The sequence below is a fragment of the Apostichopus japonicus genome, chromosome 12, assembly GCF_037975245.1.
Source record: "Apostichopus japonicus isolate 1M-3 chromosome 12, ASM3797524v1, whole genome shotgun sequence".
Taxonomy (NCBI): Eukaryota; Metazoa; Echinodermata; class Holothuroidea; order Aspidochirotida; family Stichopodidae; genus Apostichopus; species Apostichopus japonicus.
The window spans coordinates 25,130,271-25,152,054 of NC_092572.1; the positions used below are offsets into that span (position 1 = coordinate 25,130,271).

At 33.8% G+C, this 21,784-nt stretch overlaps 1 protein-coding gene across 1 annotated transcript; it reads left to right on the forward strand.

The window, feature by feature from the left end:
- The first annotated feature begins 3,483 nt into the window (after positions 1-3,483).
- LOC139977237 (uncharacterized) lies at positions 3,484-20,930 on the forward strand. The gene is made up of 18 exons (XM_071986484.1): positions 3,484-3,731; positions 7,195-7,273; positions 7,580-8,360; positions 8,979-9,147; positions 9,955-9,995; positions 10,414-10,539; positions 11,777-11,902; positions 12,106-12,228; positions 12,562-12,690; positions 13,107-13,232; positions 13,883-13,987; positions 14,110-14,235; positions 15,475-15,514; positions 15,902-16,225; positions 16,959-17,185; positions 17,277-17,420; positions 17,998-18,147; positions 19,480-20,930. Exons 2-18 carry the CDS (start codon positions 7,245-7,247, stop codon positions 19,492-19,494), a joined length of 2,781 nt encoding a protein of 926 aa, XP_071842585.1. The 5' UTR covers positions 3,484-3,731; positions 7,195-7,244; the 3' UTR covers positions 19,495-20,930.
- The last annotated feature ends 854 nt before the right edge of the window (positions 20,931-21,784 follow it).

Genomic DNA, 21,784 nt, shown 5'->3' on the forward strand with positions numbered 1-21,784 from the left:
TCTTTGTTTTCGAGGGAAGCGAAAGTATATTCAAATCAGGAAGTATATGTCGACATAAAAGAGTACAAACATCAAGTTCATCACATGCTGTTCTGTAAGGTTCATTTTCTCAAAACTCAGGAGATGATACATCAATTTAAATAAATTTTCCTTACTGGAGGGGGCTTATTTGAGAAATGCGAATAGCAACTGGCACCTGGATTTAATGCATAGAACAACTCTCTCTACATATATATTCTATACGAGGAAAATGTGGGTAGCTTTCAATTTGCTAACAATGACCACCATCTGCTACATAAGTAAGTCAGCAGCCACACAACAGCCAGATTTCATCCTTCTCAACAGTAATTTAACCCTGCCGTGTCATGAGCTTTCAACCGGTGACAAACAGTGGAAACACGGAGAGAATGTTCTATTCTATAATAAAGCAATCTTGGATATAAATCTTGACCCACGAGTAAGCCTTGGAGATGATTACTCTTTGTCCATATCGAAGGTATCCCTATCGCACGAAGGGTCTTACCAGTGCCTTCAGGGGACACACACAATTGCTCAGTATGCACTGAGTGTGCAAGGTTTGTGTTGTAAACTTTTTTCACATACTTTACCGATTATTCTTTGTTGAACTATGATTAGCGTCCAATTGTCTGGATATATAGTCGACGTTCGAAAACACTTCAATCAACTGCATATATGGTAGCTTAAACATTAGTTTATGTTTATAATATGCATATTGTATTCCCAAAGAAACCATGGTTCATCATGCATTGCCCATTAATTGCAAATTTCTCTTCAAATTAGAAAGTGTTACAATTGGATGACTTTGTTATGTATATTGGTCGTAAACTGAAAATACAAGCAAATCCATCATAGTATCCCCTACTTTATGTATTCTATTTGCAATTGATGAAAACGCGTCTTCAAAAAAAAAATAATAATAGTTCAAAGAATGAAGATATATTGCGTCTGCTCTGAGGAAATACTGCGAAACTTATATGGCAAGTAATTAATGTAGTTTCTAGACATTTGGAGAGTGTTTTGATGAATATGAATGGGAAAGAAACTACTTACAGATAATTTATTACACCAAAGATGTAGTTTAGCATGATGTGAATATAGTATTAGAATTAAGGATGAGAATGCAGATTAAATGTAAAACAGAAATTTCGACAACTTATAAAACTTAGATTTGCATGTTCCATTCCATAATTGTACTACATTTTTTATCAAAATGAAGTTTACAGACGGAGAATGATTTGGAATTCCATACACATTTGTAATTTCTTTAAAAAAATTATAGAATGTGTTTTCGTTGAGAATAAGAACTTTATACCAAAAATGATGTTTATCATATCAATATAACATTGGATCGAAAACGGATATTACAGATTGAGAGTAAGACAAACATTCCGACGACTTATAAAAGAAGTTAAATTTCACATTACGTCCAATTAGTGGATTGTTCATTCTTCTTTATCAGAAATATTACAGAAAAACTTGAAAACGAAACTTAAAATACATGTAATTCTTCTTCAATATCATATCTAATCATTTGTTCAAGCATTTAAGAAGATATAAGAAATTAAAGAAACATTTTGCAATATTATCAATAAAATTTACACCCAATGATCAATTAATTTATAGTTTGTTTCTTAGTATATTTATTAAAAGTATATACTTTATAGTATATTTTTTTAAACAGAAATTACAATATGGCTTGAAAATGACACTTAAAATGTATGTAAGTCTTTTCATTGGCATATAGTCATTTGTTTGAGAATTTAATATGTGCAGGACTTATTTTGCACTTTTAAATATAAAATTTACACCGGTCCATAGGGACCTTATTGTTTAATTATAACGTTGCTCAAATGTTACAAATCTCTGAATGAGTATAAATAGTGTAAGTAATAGTGAGTTTAATGTCCATGCCTATATCCCTTTTCCAAACAGTAGAATATGTACTAAATGACGTTTGCATGCTGATTACTTCTTTACGGAATGTCTGGTGATCTTATTTACTTGTGCGGTTTTGGCGGACAGTTCTTATCAAATGTTCTGGAACGATAAAAGTGGAAATGCAATAATATTTAACAACGTGTCCTTGTGATAATAGTGTCGAAAACTCAATTTGTTCTTCTTTTTATTCGTTAGAGATATGTTATATATCAAAATGCTTTGCGTAAAGGTTTTAATACATATTAACATTTAGAATACGAAGAACCAGATTATGAATAGAAAATCTAAATTTGGAGATAAGATGTCCAAATTTGACATACGGACGTAACATGAATAAAAAAATTAAAATTGTTTAAGCATAATTAGCTAGAATTAAATTGAATCCATTTCATTACTTATTGTCCGTCATTCATTACTTATTCATAACTCAGTGTTCTTCAGTGACTCTTGTTTGTAGAAAAATAATTGTGTGAATGTCAGCATATCTGACTATGCGGTGCCGCAAGTGAACACGTTGCCCTTCCTCTAGACTGGTTTCTAAACCATGCCAAAAGCCGTGTTGTATTTACAAAAACAAGCATGATTGTAAAAGTAAAAATTCCAGTTCCTTTCCTGTTCAATTTATGGAAAATCTAAGACATTTACCACCAGCGGAAACTGTAATCCAGGAAATTTAAATCGGTAATGTTTACAATGAAATAAATTATGTTTGTTTCCCGTTGGGGAGGGGGGACTAATGTACCCTATTTTGTAGAAATAATAACGATTTTCTGATGTTGCATCTGATGTTGGAACTACTACTTTAATGGCGGTGGGGCGGAGTGGGAGACCGGTTCAAGATAGAGTTCGTTAATCATTGGACTTCACGTTTATGAGTACTATCAATGTGGTAGGTGTGTACTCTGAACTTTATAGATCTCTAAAGAACAGTCTTGATAAGATATCCAAACGAATATGAAAATAAACATTAAGTTCAAAACTGTTCCATTTATCATCTTGTTTACATTTATCTGTGTTTTCCTCTTGTCTACTGCATTTAAAGGTGCACTATATATATATCATTGTTCTTGTTCGTTTTACTGTTTTTTTTCTTTTATCATATTTCACAAAATGTGCCATTTAATGTCAACGGTTTTATACCTATTCAAAAGTAATTTAGAGAATCACGCTATGTAGTTAATACTTCAATTCAATATGGCAACGATGAATATATTTAGTTTAACTTCAAAAAGTAAAAACAATTAAATTACAGTATTTTGAACTCTGTACCAAAGATCACCGGGCAACGTTTCTGTCCATGAAAACAAAATCGTTTGTGTTAGTCTTCTTGATCAGCGCCTGGTGCATTGATCAATCAAGCAACAAATACATTTGTATATAAATTCTACTAGCCAACTAAACAACAGCATCAACCTATGTCTGTAATGGTGCAATTCGAAGACTATATTTAATGCACGTAGATACTCAAACATATCTAAGATTGAATTCTTATACAAACACGTCAAAATATTTACATTACTTTTTGAACAATCAGATAAAATATAAACTAAAAATAGTTGGTCATAGTCCAGGTGAATATCTTTGTAAGTATGTGATTGCTCTTGCAGACTGTTAGCTCTTTCATCTAGCCACAAACCATTGTTTGAACCACAGTCACCTTGGCATCATTGATATTGTGCATACTTACATGTTACAGGCTCGGCCACATTCTCGGGACGATTTATTGCAGTATTCGGCAATCAATTCTCTAATGTATTAAAGCTGCGTATAAGGTAATGTCCTTTCTTATTCATATCAATTAGAATGGTAAGACATTGACTGCTTCCATCATTATAAATGTCAGCAAAGTGTTCAAATAGCAGCAGCATCTTGGCTTAATTCGATTGATGGTGGTCACTACCTGTGTAACCTTTTTGACAGGAGTACTTTTAACAGACTTTATGTTTATGATATTAAAGTCTGTTTAAAGTATCTCTTTCAAGATCGGGCTTTAGGAATCACAAATGATTTTCGAGTTGGTTAGCATTATGTTTGATCTCTAGAGTAAGGCAAAATATGTCACCAAAAACAGAACTAGTATAGCTCGATACAGGTGTCAAACGCCTACAGTTAAATTACGACCTTCCTTACCGGTTTTGAACCTCTGGACATACAATAGGGGCCATGGCCTAGTTGGTTAGGGTGTCCGCGTACAAAGCGGGAGGCCCGGGTTCGAATCCCGGTGGATGCTGGAAGTTTTATCACAGTTCTGGATTTTCCTTCTCATTAAGTTTTCATTTATATATATATTCATTTGCCTCCATTCCATTGACATATAATATACATATATATATATATATATATATATATATATATATATATATATATATATATTTATATAAAATATACATATATATATATGTGGGCGATTCCATGGTAACTCGCATTACACTTTTTCCTGTTTTTTTTTTATAATCAAAGTGCTGTGGCTTGAATATGGGTTAGTGTAACTCCTCAATTTTCATTCATAGCTACAATATGAAATTATCAAGAATTATTATTCTGTTCGCCTTAATGTATGGTGCTCTTCCAAATATCGGTAACTCGCATTACGGAAAAAGGACACCTGAAAATTTGACACCAGTACAAAATGGCACTGTGCTCAAACAAAGAATGATTTCTTCAATTGCATACATGTACAAGATATCTACCCTACTTATGTTCATATATCAGCAGTCAAAAATATGAAACAACTTCAGGTGTGGTATGGAGGGGGGAAAGTCTGGTAACTCGCATTACGGTAACTCGCATTACACTTTTTCCAGTCATCGATTTTGCTTTTTATTCATCAAATTCTTTGAAAGAAATGTGCTCCAAAGCCATTTTTGAAACACTTGGAAACTCTTAGAAACTGTAAAACTCTTTCCAAAACTTTTAACAACATTTTAACAACGATTAGCAAAACATCCTGACAATTATATCAATAATAATCGAAGCAGATTGAACCAGAAAATTCAACTGTAAGAATTTTTGACTAACAAGATTGCAATGTACGCTCTTGAATTATCAATCCAAATTTTCAATCAAGCTAATCCAAGCAAAACTGGTACCTCTCCTCTTCCATTTAATATCTCAAAACATGTACTGAAAGTTAAACAGGTTCACAGCTTATAGTGAATTACAAGAAAGTTTCTTTAGCATGTTGATTAGTGATTGGTCCTTTGAAAATTGGTACTTAGGGTTCTTAGGAAAAGCATGAAACTAATAAAAAAATCCTTGTCCCTAATTCTATCAGTATAATAACATGATAAAAAAAAAAAACACAATAGATGTATCATCATGCGGTATGAGGGCATGATGGTAGGCAATTCTAGATAACCTTGAATGGATGGTGTTTTGTATCAAATTAGAATTTGATGCAAACTTGAATTGGCTACGACTATTAGCAATCAAAGGCTTTCCCAACTTCTTGATCATCTGGCTCCGTCAATAGAAAGTTTTGTCTCCCTGGGATTCGGCCATTTCCAGTTATCGATTGTTCCCGTGAAATCCTGTGCACCATGGCCTGCTCTATTTTGTGTAATTTTGGGATTTGAAATGCTTTGGAGTAAAGGTTGATTTTTCACATTGTAGTGACATACAGTAAGACACTCATATTGGGGAAAGGGGCTTGCACATCATGATATTTGGGGAACACACATTTGACTTGGTAAACCACACCAATCTATCCCAACTGACCAAGCCTCCGCAACCCTGCCCCCCCCCCACCAGCGGCCCCAGTCCTCCCTCTGCAAAATCCCTGTCCGCCCCCTCCCCTCTGTCCACCCCACTGATTCCGAGGTGGCAGCATCAGTTTTCATATCAAGACTAATTTCCATCAAGATGTTAGGCACATTTTAATGGTCATGATTTACAATATTTGCCCATCCTAGCACATACTAGATTACTATGTGATAGGCTACTGACTATTATAGCCTAAGGTCTCATAATTTGTCCTAAATATTGTATTAAGCAATTAATATCCCATGAAAAAATGCTAATGTTAAAATGGAGAAAGAATATGCTAACTTTACTCATTTGATGATGTCACAGTTGAATGCAACTTAGAAGGTCTGTGATTCCACAAAGGTCAGGTGATACAATTATCAATGTCTGTTGCAACTGTCCTAAGGGTCACATGTGATGTAATGGAGGTTGCAGTGCATTCTGGGTACAGGAAGTACCTACTGTGCACACCCTATAGAAGTATATGTTGGGCTCTATTGTTTTGTTGATCAGTAGTACTGCGAGTGTGCTTTGTGAGATTGGAATAATATATGGTAACTCGCATTACAGCGGTAACTCGCATTACTGGTAACTCGCATAACAGTTTTCAATGGCTCTTAATATCTATATACTAGGTACATTTCTAATTCTTTCAACTATTATTGTACTCTTTACTTTGACTAGAAGCATAATATGAAATGGTAGGATATTATCTGCTCTAGTGAAGAAAAAAAATTAAAAACTTGGTCTCTCGGTAACTCGCATTACGCTCTCAAATCAGCTCTGTGTCGTTACAGCCAAATATGCCTACAAACCAAAAATCTTTGGGGGAATTGTGATTATTATTTTAATATATAACTAATGGCACTACCAATACATATATATCAAATTTATTTAGGGTGCTTTCAAATATGGATATCTGAGACTTTGAAATATCCATACTATTTCCTCAAATATTCCTTCAAAAATCAACATTAGTCATGCATTCACATTTTTTGGTAGACGAACATGGTAAAGTTGGAATTAAAAGTACATAACCCAGACCCTAAATGTGTTTATAGTATTTTAGAAGCAAAAAATGGCTGCAGAAATGATTTTGAAAATTTGGGGTCATGTCCCTGTTTTCACGGAATCGCCCATATATATAAATATATATAAATATATATATATATATATATATATATATATATATATATATATATATATATAGATATGTATAATATATAAATATATAAATATATATATATATATATATATATATATATATATATTATATACATATTTACATATATATATATTTATATATATAGATATATGTATGTTATATATCTGACACCAAAGTATGCATACGGTTTTTTAAGTAACATATCTTTAATAAGCCATGGTATTCGTGGTATAGAGGGATCGATTAATCAATCCTTCTCTGAATGTCAAAACGCTACCATATTTGTCCATTGTTTTATGATAAATTTACTTTCTTTCAAATTTTAGCCTACACTCAAAGGTTTGCTTTGGTCCTTAACTTACACTTAAACTAAATCATGGCCGAATCATCTTTAACACAAAAGACGTAAGTATATTTAGATACTTTTAAGTGAAAGATAATACCAATTTACATAGAAGGTCGAGTTTTACACCAAATAGCTAGACATGTTTATTAAATTTGCGTCAAAGCAATACAATCATATGCATTTTATTTAAAGCAATAAATGAGTCTTGGAGCCACAGCATTATTATTTCATGGTTTTAGTCAATTGAGCGTACTTAGATAAAGAGATCAGTTAGCATTCACAACATAAACATTCGTTAAAGCATTTATTTCAAAGTGCACAAATGAAATAAAAAATGAAATTACGCCATGTTTTGTGTTTTACAGTTTACCCTTCACTTCAGGCGACACGGATGCAGAAGAGACAAAGACCATCGACGATATTGCAATAGGGCCTTCAAATGAACTTGCCATTTGTGGACACATAGGTGTTGTGCCTAAGGCATTTATCAATGTCCTTGATCATGATTTTGGACAAAATATCTATTTCTACTATAAAACCATCCAAATTGTACACTCGAATCCTTTGTCCTGCAAGTTGATATATTGGAGAGATAAAAAGACCATCGTTCTTTACGTTGATAGATCATTGCATTATTACAACATAATCGATGGGACTTTATTGAAGTCAACATCACTGAATTGGACTCCAATATGTTTGTGCTTCTACAAAGAAAAGTTGTTTGCAGCCTCAGCTTCATCAAAGATATTGGTTGACGAATATTCAGAAATGAAAAACTTTAAGGAAATCCTCTTGAATGACTTGGAAGATGACTCTCCTTCAGATATGGTGGTAGTAAACCAAAATGTGTATATTTGTACGAGGTCGAAGGGGCGAGCACTAGCCTTTACATTTAATGGAAAACTGTGTATGGAATTCGGACATAAAGCTGACGTCAACGACAAAGCGGGAAGTATATGCGTTCATGAGAGAACTGAGCTCGTCTTTGTTAGCTGGAATGCGACGAATTTGAAAATTTACTCAAGTACTTCAGGTCAAATGGTTCGCTCTGTAGATGTTACAAAGGTGTATAAACTACGTATTACCGAGGAAAGTATTTTAGTAAAGATAAACTCGTCAAAGGATGGTGTTAGTAGTTTTGACATGGTGAGTTTTTAATTGGTTTGAACAATACCGATATTTCCGTTACAACTGTATAGTACAATGCTAGTATTTCAATTAGAATTATATGAATGCATTGTTTAAAGCGCACGACCATCTGCCAATGTCATGTACGATATGTTATTATGGAAGATTAACAGCAATCGTACGGAGATCTCTTTTCGTTTGGTCACAAAAAAATCTTACATATTCCTGTTTTAAGTACCCAATAGAAAGGGGAAAAATGCAATATTATATAGAAAAATACTGCACGAGTTACACAGAAAAGTTGTTGTTCTGCTTCTAGTGACACATATTCGTTTAATAGAACCGCCATCCTAAGAGTGATCTGTGACGTTCAAAAATTAAAATGACACTACGTGATCACAGTTCGACGTACGAAACACAGTACTTGAAATATTTCAGCTTCGGTTACCGTAATTAGCAACTACAGTGACGTGCATATTACTGTAAAGGATGGCGACCACTGATTTATTTAAAGGAGCTGCATCTTGTTGGAAATACATTGAAGCTTTTGTAAAGGAGGGATGCTCCCCTTGATTCGATGAAACGGACCAATTCTTTCGTTAGATCATTTATTTCGATCCCTCTCTTTCACTTTAGAATCCAGTTGTCAATTCGACCACATTTTATCAGTCATTAAAGTCAGGGTGGAAGCAAAATCATCCCAAGCTAGATGAAGACAGACACCGTAATGAAATATGTTTTACTGAGGTGACCAATTTGTATGCATCAGAGTCTTCCGAGTCTTCAGCGGAATTGTCAAAAGAGTGTAAGCTATTTTTATTTTAAGTATTTTCTTAAATGTTAAGGAAATTTGAGGTGTGGAGTAATTAAAAAGTAATACATATGATACCTTTTAAGACCATATTCTTTTCCATGTAGTTGTTTTAATATTTGTTTAGATCATTTGAAGCAGACTATTCACATTATCATATCAACTAAATGTTGTATATGAATCGATCATAACAACAGTTGAAGGGGTCAGCTTGCCCATCAGTTTTAAACTTGGAGAGGGCCCATGAACGCTTTGCTCGTAAGATTTGACGACATGCGAGGTACTTCCTATTGCAACAATACATACTTCTGCCAGGTGCATAAAAAGTTTAGACAGTGGCCTGAAATATTATTATTTAGTGTGAAATTAACCTACCCTACAACTTAGCCTTCTTGTTTGGGGACATTATGTCCTATAGTACATCCCAAGGACTACATTTTCAAGGACATTTTGGTTGATCAACCATTGCTACTTTATTAACTTTTGTCCGATTTTTCAGCAGAAGTTAAACTATAGTGCTACCAAACTGTCACACACACTGTTCGACTGGTAAAATGCGTTATCCTGTCAGCATTCATTCATTATTTGTACAAAATGAAAGTGTGAAATGTATTAATCATAGCACAAGGTTATAAACTACTCTTGTAACCATGGATATACCATATATTGCTCAAATGTTGTTCACATGAGTACAAGTGCGTTCACATTTTTATACATTTCTACACACTGACATGGGACATGCATGACTGAAGTTCTTGCATTGTTTCTCACTTACCTCTTATCTCGTTTTTATTCATGTAGATGGAAACCACGTGAAAACAAGCGAGCACAATAAAGATTTGGTAAGTCAAGAGGCGAATTTACTTTTAAAAAGAAAAGCAAAGGGAAATTGTATAAATCCGTCCACGCAGGGCACTGCAATCACAAACAGGCTATGGTGTGCTACGAAGATCGTATTAAGCAATGATCCTGACGTAGATCTGAAAGGCAGCTTCTTACGTTAATTTCACTTGTTTTTAATGTAATTAACTTCTGCATTAACATAAGAGTGTGATATATAATAATGAATGTTCATTAATCTTTTATTTACAATAATGAAGTATTGGTAAAATGTTGTATTTTTCCACTTTGCTGTTTTCATTTAATTAATACCGATGGAATCACGGAGAAATGTAGAATTAGTACAATCGACGTTCGGTGACAAAGAGAATAACATGCACACAATTTCAGAGGAAATGTTGATTTCTATTATCTTTCCAGTTAAATATGAAATTAAAAGAACTGGAAGACGAAAATAAGAAAATGAAACAAGACAGGAAGCGTCTAAATGAACAATTTGCAGAAGAAAGCAGAAAACTTCGAGAGAAGGAGAAACGCATATCAAAAGTAAGTGTATGAAACAAATAGTTACAACTTTATTCTACCATAAACATACTAAACTGAGTTTAAATATAAGTTATGACGATAATTTCTACCTGTTTCATTGGTTTGCTTCTTATATTAATCATATACTTGCTTTACACATGCGGTTTTCCACACATTGTTTACACAAGATGTCCAAAAGGTGTTTAAGTTAAAACGGTACTGTCTTTGTGAAGAAAGCTTACAACCATATCCAAATCTACTAGTATGATAAATGTTCGGAGGGTTTAGAGTCACCTCATGATGTTACAATTTGTAATTGTAGACATACCCTTTTTTTACATGGCATGTTTGCAACTTTTCCCGCCATTTTCATTTTAATATTGGTATTACTATACATGTATCTGTTACGACAACTGATCTTTACGGAATTCGTTGTGCAACATGGTTTATAAACTAGATTATTAACACAACAGTTTTACACTGAGACCTTTTTCTGACCTAATGAACTGCATTACTTCAAAGGGTAGAATTTCCCGTGTGTGATCGTATTTAAATTTCCCCATATTTCTGTTCTACGACTTATCGTACTGTCAACAACGATTCGATTGCAACCTCCCTACCCAGCTGATATTTACGTTGAAGAAGTGAAGCCTTCCAAGTGTCATCTCTGGTATTAATCAATTCTCCAACACTTGTTCATTGAATCATTCAATAGATGTGTCTTCACCTGCTAGTCCCGTCCCTGCCATTTTATGACATTGCACCGTCACTTCCTCAAGTTATAATATTTCTGTCTTTTATTTTATACACAGCTAAATTCAGAAGCTTACATTTTTCTTATTAGATTGTCTCTGAATAACGGATGATGTGATTGGAATTTCATGGTGTTCTAATAATTAACCAAGTTCTAATATTTTGCCTTTAAATAAGTGTGCATCTTACTGCTGGCAGATCCCTTTCCTTTAATTTTAACCTGACAAACATTTGAGAGAGGACCACGCTTACAATAAAGTGATAAGGAATGTGCCACGAGGATTAAGCCACAATGAAGTACTTATTATTTTCTCCTCAAATTTGGGCAAAGTAGCTATATATATATGACATCCTTGTTGAAATATACTTATCAATGAAACCTATAATAAGTTTCATATACTTTATCATCCAACTTGTAATAATTGAGTTGGTAACAGAAGTATCTACTTTTTTTGGTCACGAGCGGTGAACATTTTTTTACCCGTGTTGTAAAATTATTTTATAGATAAATTCAACCATTACAAGTTTGGAAGACAATAAAAGCCGTTCAAAAGTCGAAATGACAGACTTAAAACTACTCTACACCAATAAGACAGAAGACGTGTGGAAACTAGAAGAATCTATAAGCACGGTGAGCTAAACCTCTCACAATTCTTTAACGCATAATTTGAATACTTTAGCACAAAAACAGAAAAATCAAATGTAAACAGCAAGGAAAATGCTTCCCAACTAAGTATGAAAAATCACTTCTGCATATTTTAAACAAATATCGAATAATTCGTTTTAAAATTGTGGAGTGTAACCTTGCCTTAAAAACTAACATTTCTTTAACAGAACACTACGGAAATACATCACCTACAACTGAGAGAACAAATAGTGGATGAGAAAACATCTCAATTGAAGGACATTCTTACATCTAATGACATTCGTGCAATGTCAGTAACAAATGAACTTAACGTGAGTATGATATTTCTCCCCAAAAGGGAATAGGTTTTAGAAATTTTGAGCTTATGTTACATCTTTGAAAAGGAAGAAAAAGATCCTAATGACATAAAAAAGATTTCAATATTAGATTTGGAGAAGCATTTAAAGTACTAGATCATATCAAAATGCGTGTAATGTTGTAATTGCAGCTCAATATACTACATTTCAGAAAGTTTGGCATTATATCCAAGTAAATGAACTTCCTTGGTGCAAACTATATTGTGCTGTTGTGGCTATACCAGTGAGCGAAATGCCAATAATATACATAATGATAATGGAAACATTATTGGACATATTCTTTTTAAGACAAATCGAATCTTCATTGCAAGTCTACAACTACGAATCTCATCCTTGGAAACAGAGAAATTGACACTGCAGGACCAAATTAAAGCTGAGAAGAAAGAGGCAGAACAATACCAATTGTCACTGCTGAAGGTAATTTTGTACACCTTCTTGAAAGGATTAGGCAATATCCAAGTTTTTAAAACAGTCATTGAATATTACAATAAAATAAAAAAAAACTTAAATGTCCATTTTCTATTATAAATACAGTTATATATACGGGAAAAATATTTAACTGGGTACGTTATAATATAGTATTTTCATGTTGGCTTATGTGAAATCGAAGACACATCATTCCAGAAGGTAACAGAAGCTACATCCAGTGTTATGACATAAATGTCCTCCTATACCTTAGATTGAAACCACGTTATTACCTTTCGAAATGTGTATGTTAATTTTAGTTTCCCTCAACTACTTTGCTTGAGCAAAGTGAATAGTATTTTCATATTACTTTTTTTCTACAACACTTCGTTCGTTACAGTTAAGCTTCTTTTTGTCTCAATTCTCAGACAAAGAAAGAGTTGGAGCAAGTTAAGCAGAATATAGAAAAACTTCGTGAAAAACAAGAACTGCTGCAAGGGAACATAAACCGAAAAAGACAGATGAATAGGGATCTGAAATTCGAACTGTCAAATGTAGGTTAACTTTGTAAATGCGTTGAAAGGCTGTCTGCTACGATTTAGTAACGGGTTCAGGGTATTTAACATATTAAACATTGTTATTTATACTATTGCACGAACAAGAGTACAGTTTTCTTTGAAATGAACGATGCAAGTCCAACATTACCCATATTGGTGTAGAAAATGATGTACAGCTTCGAACAAAGTATTTATTCAGGTCATTAATATATTAAAATGTATTTTAATTTAACACATTGTCGAACTTAGATGTATGTTACTGCTATTTTTTAATATGTTTAAAATCTCCGTGTAATTGTAAAAAAAGAAAAAAAGTGAAATAAAGGAAATTATAAGTTTTGATCTTATTTCTTTTCGGTTAGTAAGGGCGGAGATGTAGGAGGGTTCCATAGAAACTCAGTGTACATTTTAAAGTGGAAAAACGTTTAAGGTATAAACCTGATTAATATTACAATCTACTGTATGGAGACGGATTAATACAGATAACGAAACAATAAAAACCAATGGATACGTTGCAAAGTTCAATGAAGTTAACCAAACATCTTAGTATGTTGTTCACTTACCCTAGAGTAAATGCCATATGAAAATATCCTGTTAAAGATGTAGCATTTTGAATTTAAATCTATATTTTAATTTATTTACTATAGGCTAAGAAACTCATCGAGAATTTACAAAAAAGGACGCTGGTAGTAGACGAAATTCAAACAGTGGATTTGGAGAGAGTGCATCGTATGGATCATTTGCAGGAAAAAGTTAGTACCGCCTTTCGTCTTGCAAAACACGGTTTGTTTCTACCATCATTGTCAATTAATTTTCTTAGGTAAACAGTTGCTAAACCCTTTAAGTAAGCTCCTAGTCATATTCCTTCTTGTAGATAATACAACATGAAACGCTTCTGAAAGAACACGGTGACTCACTCAGAAAAGAAGAGGAATATCTGACAGAACGCATCGGAGCTAATCGAAAGTCGTTGCAGACGTTACAGAAGTCGATACGGACAGTAAGTGCTGAAAAACGTATGGAGTTCTTGTAGAAATGTTTTGTTTGGTTGAATCATGGTAGTCCGGATCCTTCAACTATACAGAAACTGCATTGCAGATGAATTTTTTTAATCCTTATTTTAGGTCTCTCCTAGTAAATGTGTATGAAGTAATGGATACAGTTCATAGCATATGTAATTAAGACCTTCAACGTTAACATAGCTATCTATGGATATATTGAATCAGCACCATACTCGAGTGTATAATGAAAAGCATTTGTCTTAATATAACAGTTACATCAAACTACAAATCTGGAAATGGAACGATTGAGTTTAAGTTATGTTGTGTTTTACTATACATTTCTATATAATGAAATGAAACATTCCACGACGAATTGATATATCAGTTATTCATTCTCTGAATTAGTTGACTGCGTAATGAATGTGGCAGCGCCGTAGTAATCGATCAGTTAGTTAGCTGTTTTACCACGCTAAGTACATACATGTCTATCAGGGAGAAGCTAAATGGCAACTTACACTTCATGTCTGGTGGCTATCCAAATAACAGTTTTAGCTGTTTGCTCATATTAGCATACCTAGCTATTTAGCCTAAGCAGTTCTGTGTGATTTATAATGTTAGTATCATAGTCTGCTCCCTTCAGTGGCTACTTATTTACGGGACGAAAAGTTACAATGGTCACTTTAAATATTAATGCACAGTAGTTTAGGTTTGTTTATTCCACTTATTGTAGAATATCATAAGACGAAATTTAATGTTGTTTACCTTTCATAGAGAATCAAAAATAAGCATGCCTAATAGTATTATCCGCACCTACCTTCTGTAAGAAATACAGAAGTAAATATAGAATATTTCCAAACTAAACATCCAAGGCAACCCGAGTCAAAACAAACATTGAAACTGCAGCTTTGTTATAATCATAAGCAGCTAATCTTATCTTGTAGTATGTACATTAATTATACTGTTTGAAAAGTTGATGAATGTAATTATGAGGCATTGCGCTAGTTGAGCTGACAGAAAATGATTTTTTTTTATGGAGAGAGGGGTGATAAAATGTGTGATCACTTACTTTAGGGTGCAGTGTGATATAAGAGGATATACTTTCTCGACGTGAACATAAAATTGTAACCAATTGAAATAAGAAGGTAACTGGTGACTACTATTATCATCATTAGCCAATTTGTCTGAAGAAAGTACAATAGGCGTTAGATAGTTTGAATTCATCTTTTTTTTATTCCCAGATTGATAATACATATCAACAAAGGGATCAACACATACCAGGTAAAACAAATTGAATTGATTTGTATTTCCCTTTGATTCCATTCCTATGTTAAGGCGAAGACTACTATACACACCGTTTGTTCAAAGCATTGTTATCCATCTTCAGTTGGACCACGCTCTAATAATGAAAGAAGAAAAGAAACTCACCAAAGTAGCTGCAGCATATCATGTTAAACTCTTTGATGTCAGCTCATTATATTAATCGCCTAATTTGCAGTTGACATAAGAAAATGAGGCAATTTCGTAATGTGTTAAAAATTAAAGGCGTAAAATTTTAATCGTAAGATTGTTGTTCGAGTACTAATGAGTATGAATGTTGAATGTTGGATCCATAATGTATGTTTATTATATAAATTAAAATCACCCATTTTGTTTTCTTTCCTTCAGGGCCGTCGAGAAGTACCCAGTATATAGCCGCACAGATAATAGGCAACGATGGAGGAGTTTTGGAACTCGCTGAGAGCAATGTTCGAATAGAGTTTCCTCAAGGGGCGTTAAAGGAACCAACCAAAATTGAAATGCGTCTCATTCCGTCTCCCTTAGTAGATTGGGAAGGCTGTTTCTCAAGTCATTCAACTGTGGTTGTAGAGCTCCTACCAAACAATTTAAAATTGCTTCGTTGTGCACAGCTAAAGTTGCCACATTGCCTTTTGCTGAAAAGTTCTTACCCACCTGACTCTGTACAAGTTTATATGAGTCATCACAAAGAAGGTTCGGATCATTTTACGTGTATTATGACCTAATTATGATATGAAACTATGAACGTTGAATTGTTATAGCATAAATGACATCATCGATTATTAAAATATGTTCCTTTTTTTTTTTTAACACTAAGATTTTATTTCGTTTAGCGCGAGCCTACTCACTACGTATTTCTAACATGATACTTAAACAGCTTTTCACAATATTGCATGTCACTGTAGGATTTACATTCAAATTTAGTCCAATGCAGTGTATCACTATGAATTATTCGTTTGGGATGAATAATCTTACTTTAATTTAGTAATGTGTAAAAGTAGGTTGGCCTGACGTTTCGATCCTAGCAGGATCTTCTTCAAAGGCTAAATGACATGTAACAGTAACAGAAGGGACAAAAACACGCACAAAATACAGACGGTGAATGAGCATGGTGAACACAAAGAGTTAGATGTAAGGGGATTAGTAGACAAGGGATGGATAGAAGAAAGAAAGAAACCAACAGGGGAAGAGGAGAGGTAGGAGATAAACAGTGGAGGGACAAAAAGAGGATTAAGGGAAGGGGGTAGGGAATAAACCTGAGAAGGACAAAGACGGACGAGAGCGTTCCTCAGCATCTGACCGCTTTCTCATATAGAGGGAGGTGAAGGCGCCTGATTTATCATCTTTCACGTATTCACCTAGCGTAAATAATGCCTAGGGTCATATGATCTATTCAATGCTAATACCTGATACTCTTCTTTCGCAGGTGATACACCAGTTTGGGAACACATGGATACTGTTGCGTATCAACTAGCTCCAAAACATTGTACAATTGATCTTCATAGTTTTTGCTGGGTAAAATATGAAATAGACAGTACCATTGTTGAGGGTAAAAGACTTAACTTATATACCGCAGCGGCAAAAATGACGATACACGATAACACCACTCAAGTGGAAGTTGGATTCTATCCTGACCTTCCTGGATACGGTCGGGTAAGTTCTTTGTTCACACTTTTAATTCACAGAATACAATTCTCTAAACCTCGAAAGTCCATGAAATATTTATTCTCAATTTTTGTTATAGATCCTTAGGGACAACGACAAAATATTTCTAGGACAACTGAAGCCATATGTATTTATGAAAGAGAGCAAAGAGCCCCTCGAAATTCATTTTCACCGAATCGTTCCAAGGTCTTGGATGAACATCGCACCAGAAGACAACCCAAAGGTATATTTTGGTGATACGGCACCGTCATGTCATATTTCTTAGTATTGTAAAATATCGTTTTACTGCAGTTTATATGGCGTTTAACGGAACATCGTGGGTCAAAGAAAAATATAGGAAAGTTATAACCTGCATGATTGAGAAAAAAATTACAATTGTTTTATGAACTGTTAACAGAAAAGGAAAGCTGATCCAATTTTACAATTTGTAGAAGATTATAAAGAGTCTCTTGTAAGTGCCTTTATAAGAATAATTTGTTACCATTGGATTTTCTAATCTGTTTCGATTCTGCGGCTTTTTTATAGCGGAAACAGGTTACAATGTCTGTGAAGTTTTTCCTTACCGAATCTAAAATCAAAATTGTTATTGTGCAGAATTGCTTATGAAATGTTTTAAGGAAAGGTATATTTTAAGCAATGTACAATGCAACGAATGATACATGCGCTTTTGCTAGCCAATATGATTCCGTAAACGCTAGATGACCGTTTGTACTATTTCTAACTTGAGAAATTACTAGTTGTTTTGTTGTTTAAAGTGAGTCACAAATGCCAAGTTTACATCTCTTTAATTCTTTGCAAAGATTATTCCTTTCCGAAGTGTTGAAATTTCCGAGGAGAGATCGTGCCAGTTTACCTTTGAAGGGAAGGAAGACTCTGGTTTCAATATTCCCATGTGCATGTTCAACGTAGGGCAGAACAACAATATGATTGAGTTATCCATACGTCCAGAGGTTTGTTGCTCAATACACTTTGTAATTTTATGAAATGCCTGTAAAGGGTTACGTCAATTAAGTTCAGATATGACGATTTGGCAAGCAAAAATTCCGGTGGCAGCCTTTATGACACCAATATGAACGAAAAACTGTTACTTTGCTACTCTGCCAAGTTCTAACATCTCGTCAACGCATGATTGATTGAACTCAACTTATACTGAATGCTAAAATTGTCCTGAACTCCAGGATAGGAATAACAGTAGGCTACAGATGATAACTGAAACTAATGTATTTCTATTACAATAGTCTCGTTTATTTATGTCGGGATACAATGCTTGGTTTGCAGTCAACTTTTTCTGGGGGTCTATTTCATGTTTTATGTCTTCGTAGAACTATTAATTTTCTTTGTGTATAAGTGAGTTAAATATTTTGCAGATAAAAGAAACAACATGTTTGCCAGGTTACATTCACAGAATCTTGTATGCTTTTCACTTTAAAGGCTCTGAGGATATGATATCGAAAGATGCAGAAAATTCTGTGCAATCGAATGCAACTTTAGCAAGCAGAATATGTCAACACTTTAAATAAACTTGTTAAAGTGTTACCTCTGTTTCGTTCACTTGTGCTATTTGCTCCCTGACACCACTATGGAATGACGCACGTTTCATATTTGTAAACGGTGCTTATACCTTATGCATACTGAGCATAAACCAAAGTTTGGTTATTCAAATTTTACAGGTGGTAAATTGGAAATCAGCGAGGCAATCACTAATCAATTGACTAACAATATGATAAACATACAATTATTAAGAAATAATATGGAAATGGAGAGTCTCTCAGTGGATTATTTATTAACTTATTTGAATATTTTATGAGACCAACAAGGGAGATCCTCATGACATCTTAAGCTTTGTCATATGTATCGAAGAAGGCCAGTCATATTTCGAGACATGTTCATCCTTACTTTAGGAATCAATCATGATACTAGAGAACTCGAAATAAATAAGGAATCTTAAAGCTGGATCTCAAAATATATATTTTTGAACAGAACTTAGTTGAATGGAAATTAATGACCAAGGCCAATGACCAAGACCAAGGCAATGACCAAGATGTATGTTCCGGAACAGTGAAAAGAAGTTTCAGCTTCATGTGTTATTCGAACCGGGCCTCCCGCAATAAAGATGTTTTGGAAGATAGATCGTGTATACGTCATTGAGCAAATGTTTCTGAAGAAATGTGTATTACAGTGTTAGAATGCCACATCGAATGGCTTATCTACACTGAATAGGAGAAAATATAGATGATGAATGTGTATTAATAAATTATCGATTTATTTTTCTTCTTTCCCAGGTACTCGAGGAGTGAATGGTGAGCAACCTCAATGGACGAATCAGATACTCAAAATACAACTGTATTAAACTTATTTAACGAGTCCAGGACTTATCTTAGGATGTCTGACAGTTCTAAACGGAATAGACTACTGTAAATGATGCTAGAAACGTTAAAATCCAAAATATATTTCAGATGAAGAAAAATGAATTTGTATTTTAAGATTTTCTAGTTCATTCGACTCTTTGGCATATTTAGGTGGTGAGACATCGCTTTAATCTTATCAAATTCTAGGTTTGCTGTATATTGTTGTGATTGACAAGACGTCTAGGTCAGTGTTCCTTGGCAGGGTAATGGTGACAACTTGAAATCTCGGTGAAGTCCTTTTGAATCTTAAGTAAAGTATGACGTTTTACGTTAAACGAACTGGCGTGAGAATATATCATTAACTAATGTCAATTCAGTATACAAACTAGAAATTTATTATTAATCGGAAACAGTCGAAAGGCAACAAAAGTGTGTCTCCTTTTCAAGAAAACTTTTTTGTTTTGTGTTTCTTCAACCATTTAAGCAGCTGCCACTGGAACTACAACATATTTAATTCAAATATCAACACCCTCATATTTCCTATAGCCATACATCAATGTTTCAAAGGTTTCTTTGTAATGCTTAATAAAATGAAACTGAAACGTCACATTACTTTATGTAGTTATATGTAGATTAATAATTATGATGACAATTATTATGATATATAAGTTGATCTATACATTTTCGTATTCTCAATAAAGTAAACATAGTAACACGTAATCTCATGTTCTGTTTTAGACCATGAAAGATAAAGCAAGAAAATAATCAATATTTCACTTGATTTTAATAGAGCTCTCGATCTTATTAAGCTCCAATCTTGAGGAGCAAAGTCGACATTTATTAAAAATATTCATAGTTATTCAAGTTGATATGTACATCGTTGTCATTTTTGTAAAATATAAGGCTTACACTTCGGTGAATTGTAAATATGAATATCAAATTTCGACTGCAATACTGTACTATACTTTAGCCATTTGCACCACTATTATAGGGAGTGACTGTAAAGAGCACGGGTTAACATGTAAGAAGTTTCCTTTTTACTTTACTTTGTCGGTTACGAAATGTAAAGCAAAAATAGGCTAATTATAGTGCTCTCCAGATTATACGTTGCTGGACAAAAAATGGAAAATTTTAGCCGAAATTAACTTGAGAGGGATTTGAACAATTGAAACCTGCCAAATTGGAAGTGATTTTGTGCCTTTGGGTAGGATGGGGTCGTTCGCATCCCAATACCCGCTTAATATGTACGGACATCGTCATCGATGCATCGAGGAATTTTAAGGCTCTCCTACAACTATAAATTTTATTTTTTTATTGAAAGGATCACTTTATATTGAACAATTTTATACGTTAGTAAATGACTTAGTTTGAAGCAACATTTTATTATTTTATTGTTGTTACGTGATGTGTACCTAAGTAATAAAATGTACCTGCTGAGAACGTGTTGTTTGTATTTTGTATCGGTTGCATGACTAATTAATAAAACCGATGTTCAGCCATTTTCAGTGGTACTGCCATGTGGATAAATAATGTAACTACCATGAGTCGTGGGTTCGAGCACTTGCTAACTAATATGAGATGAGTTTATCATCCAAACGAAATCCGTTATTATCCAATTCCTTTTAAAGGATTGAAAATGATCATTTTAAAATAGAGGCTTTTCGGATTCTACGTTATGCAAATATAGATGAATAGGCACTCCAGACCGATAAAGCACTGTGTAAATAGTGTTTTTAAAATGGATACATCCTTTATAATATGTTCACTTCCACGTGGCAATCAAGTATTTGAAACTAGCAGCTACATCGCCTCCAACTTGTGTTTTCGCGCGAGATATCGATCTAGAACGGGCGGTACTTAGAGTCAATTACAAGGGAGTCATTCTATACTTCTGCTGTAGTAAAAATCACCATAACAAGTGTCCTACGATGTACTCACCATTGTTCCCTGCTTAGGTTATAACACTTGTACATTTGTTTGCGAGCCTATAGTCAGTTTGAATATGCCTACACATATTGGAAATACTAGATATTTCGAAATATATTACTATTGCTATTAAAAGATAGTAAATCCAGTATGACACTAACGCCTCCCCCAACACAAGTTGAAAACATATCCTACATTTCATTTATTGTTACATAGTCTTTCCTTACCGGTTGATTTCCATTTTTAATCAGTATTTTAATGATTCGAGCAAATAAACATAACGTTCAGGGAAACAGTTTCTTAGATTAAGTCG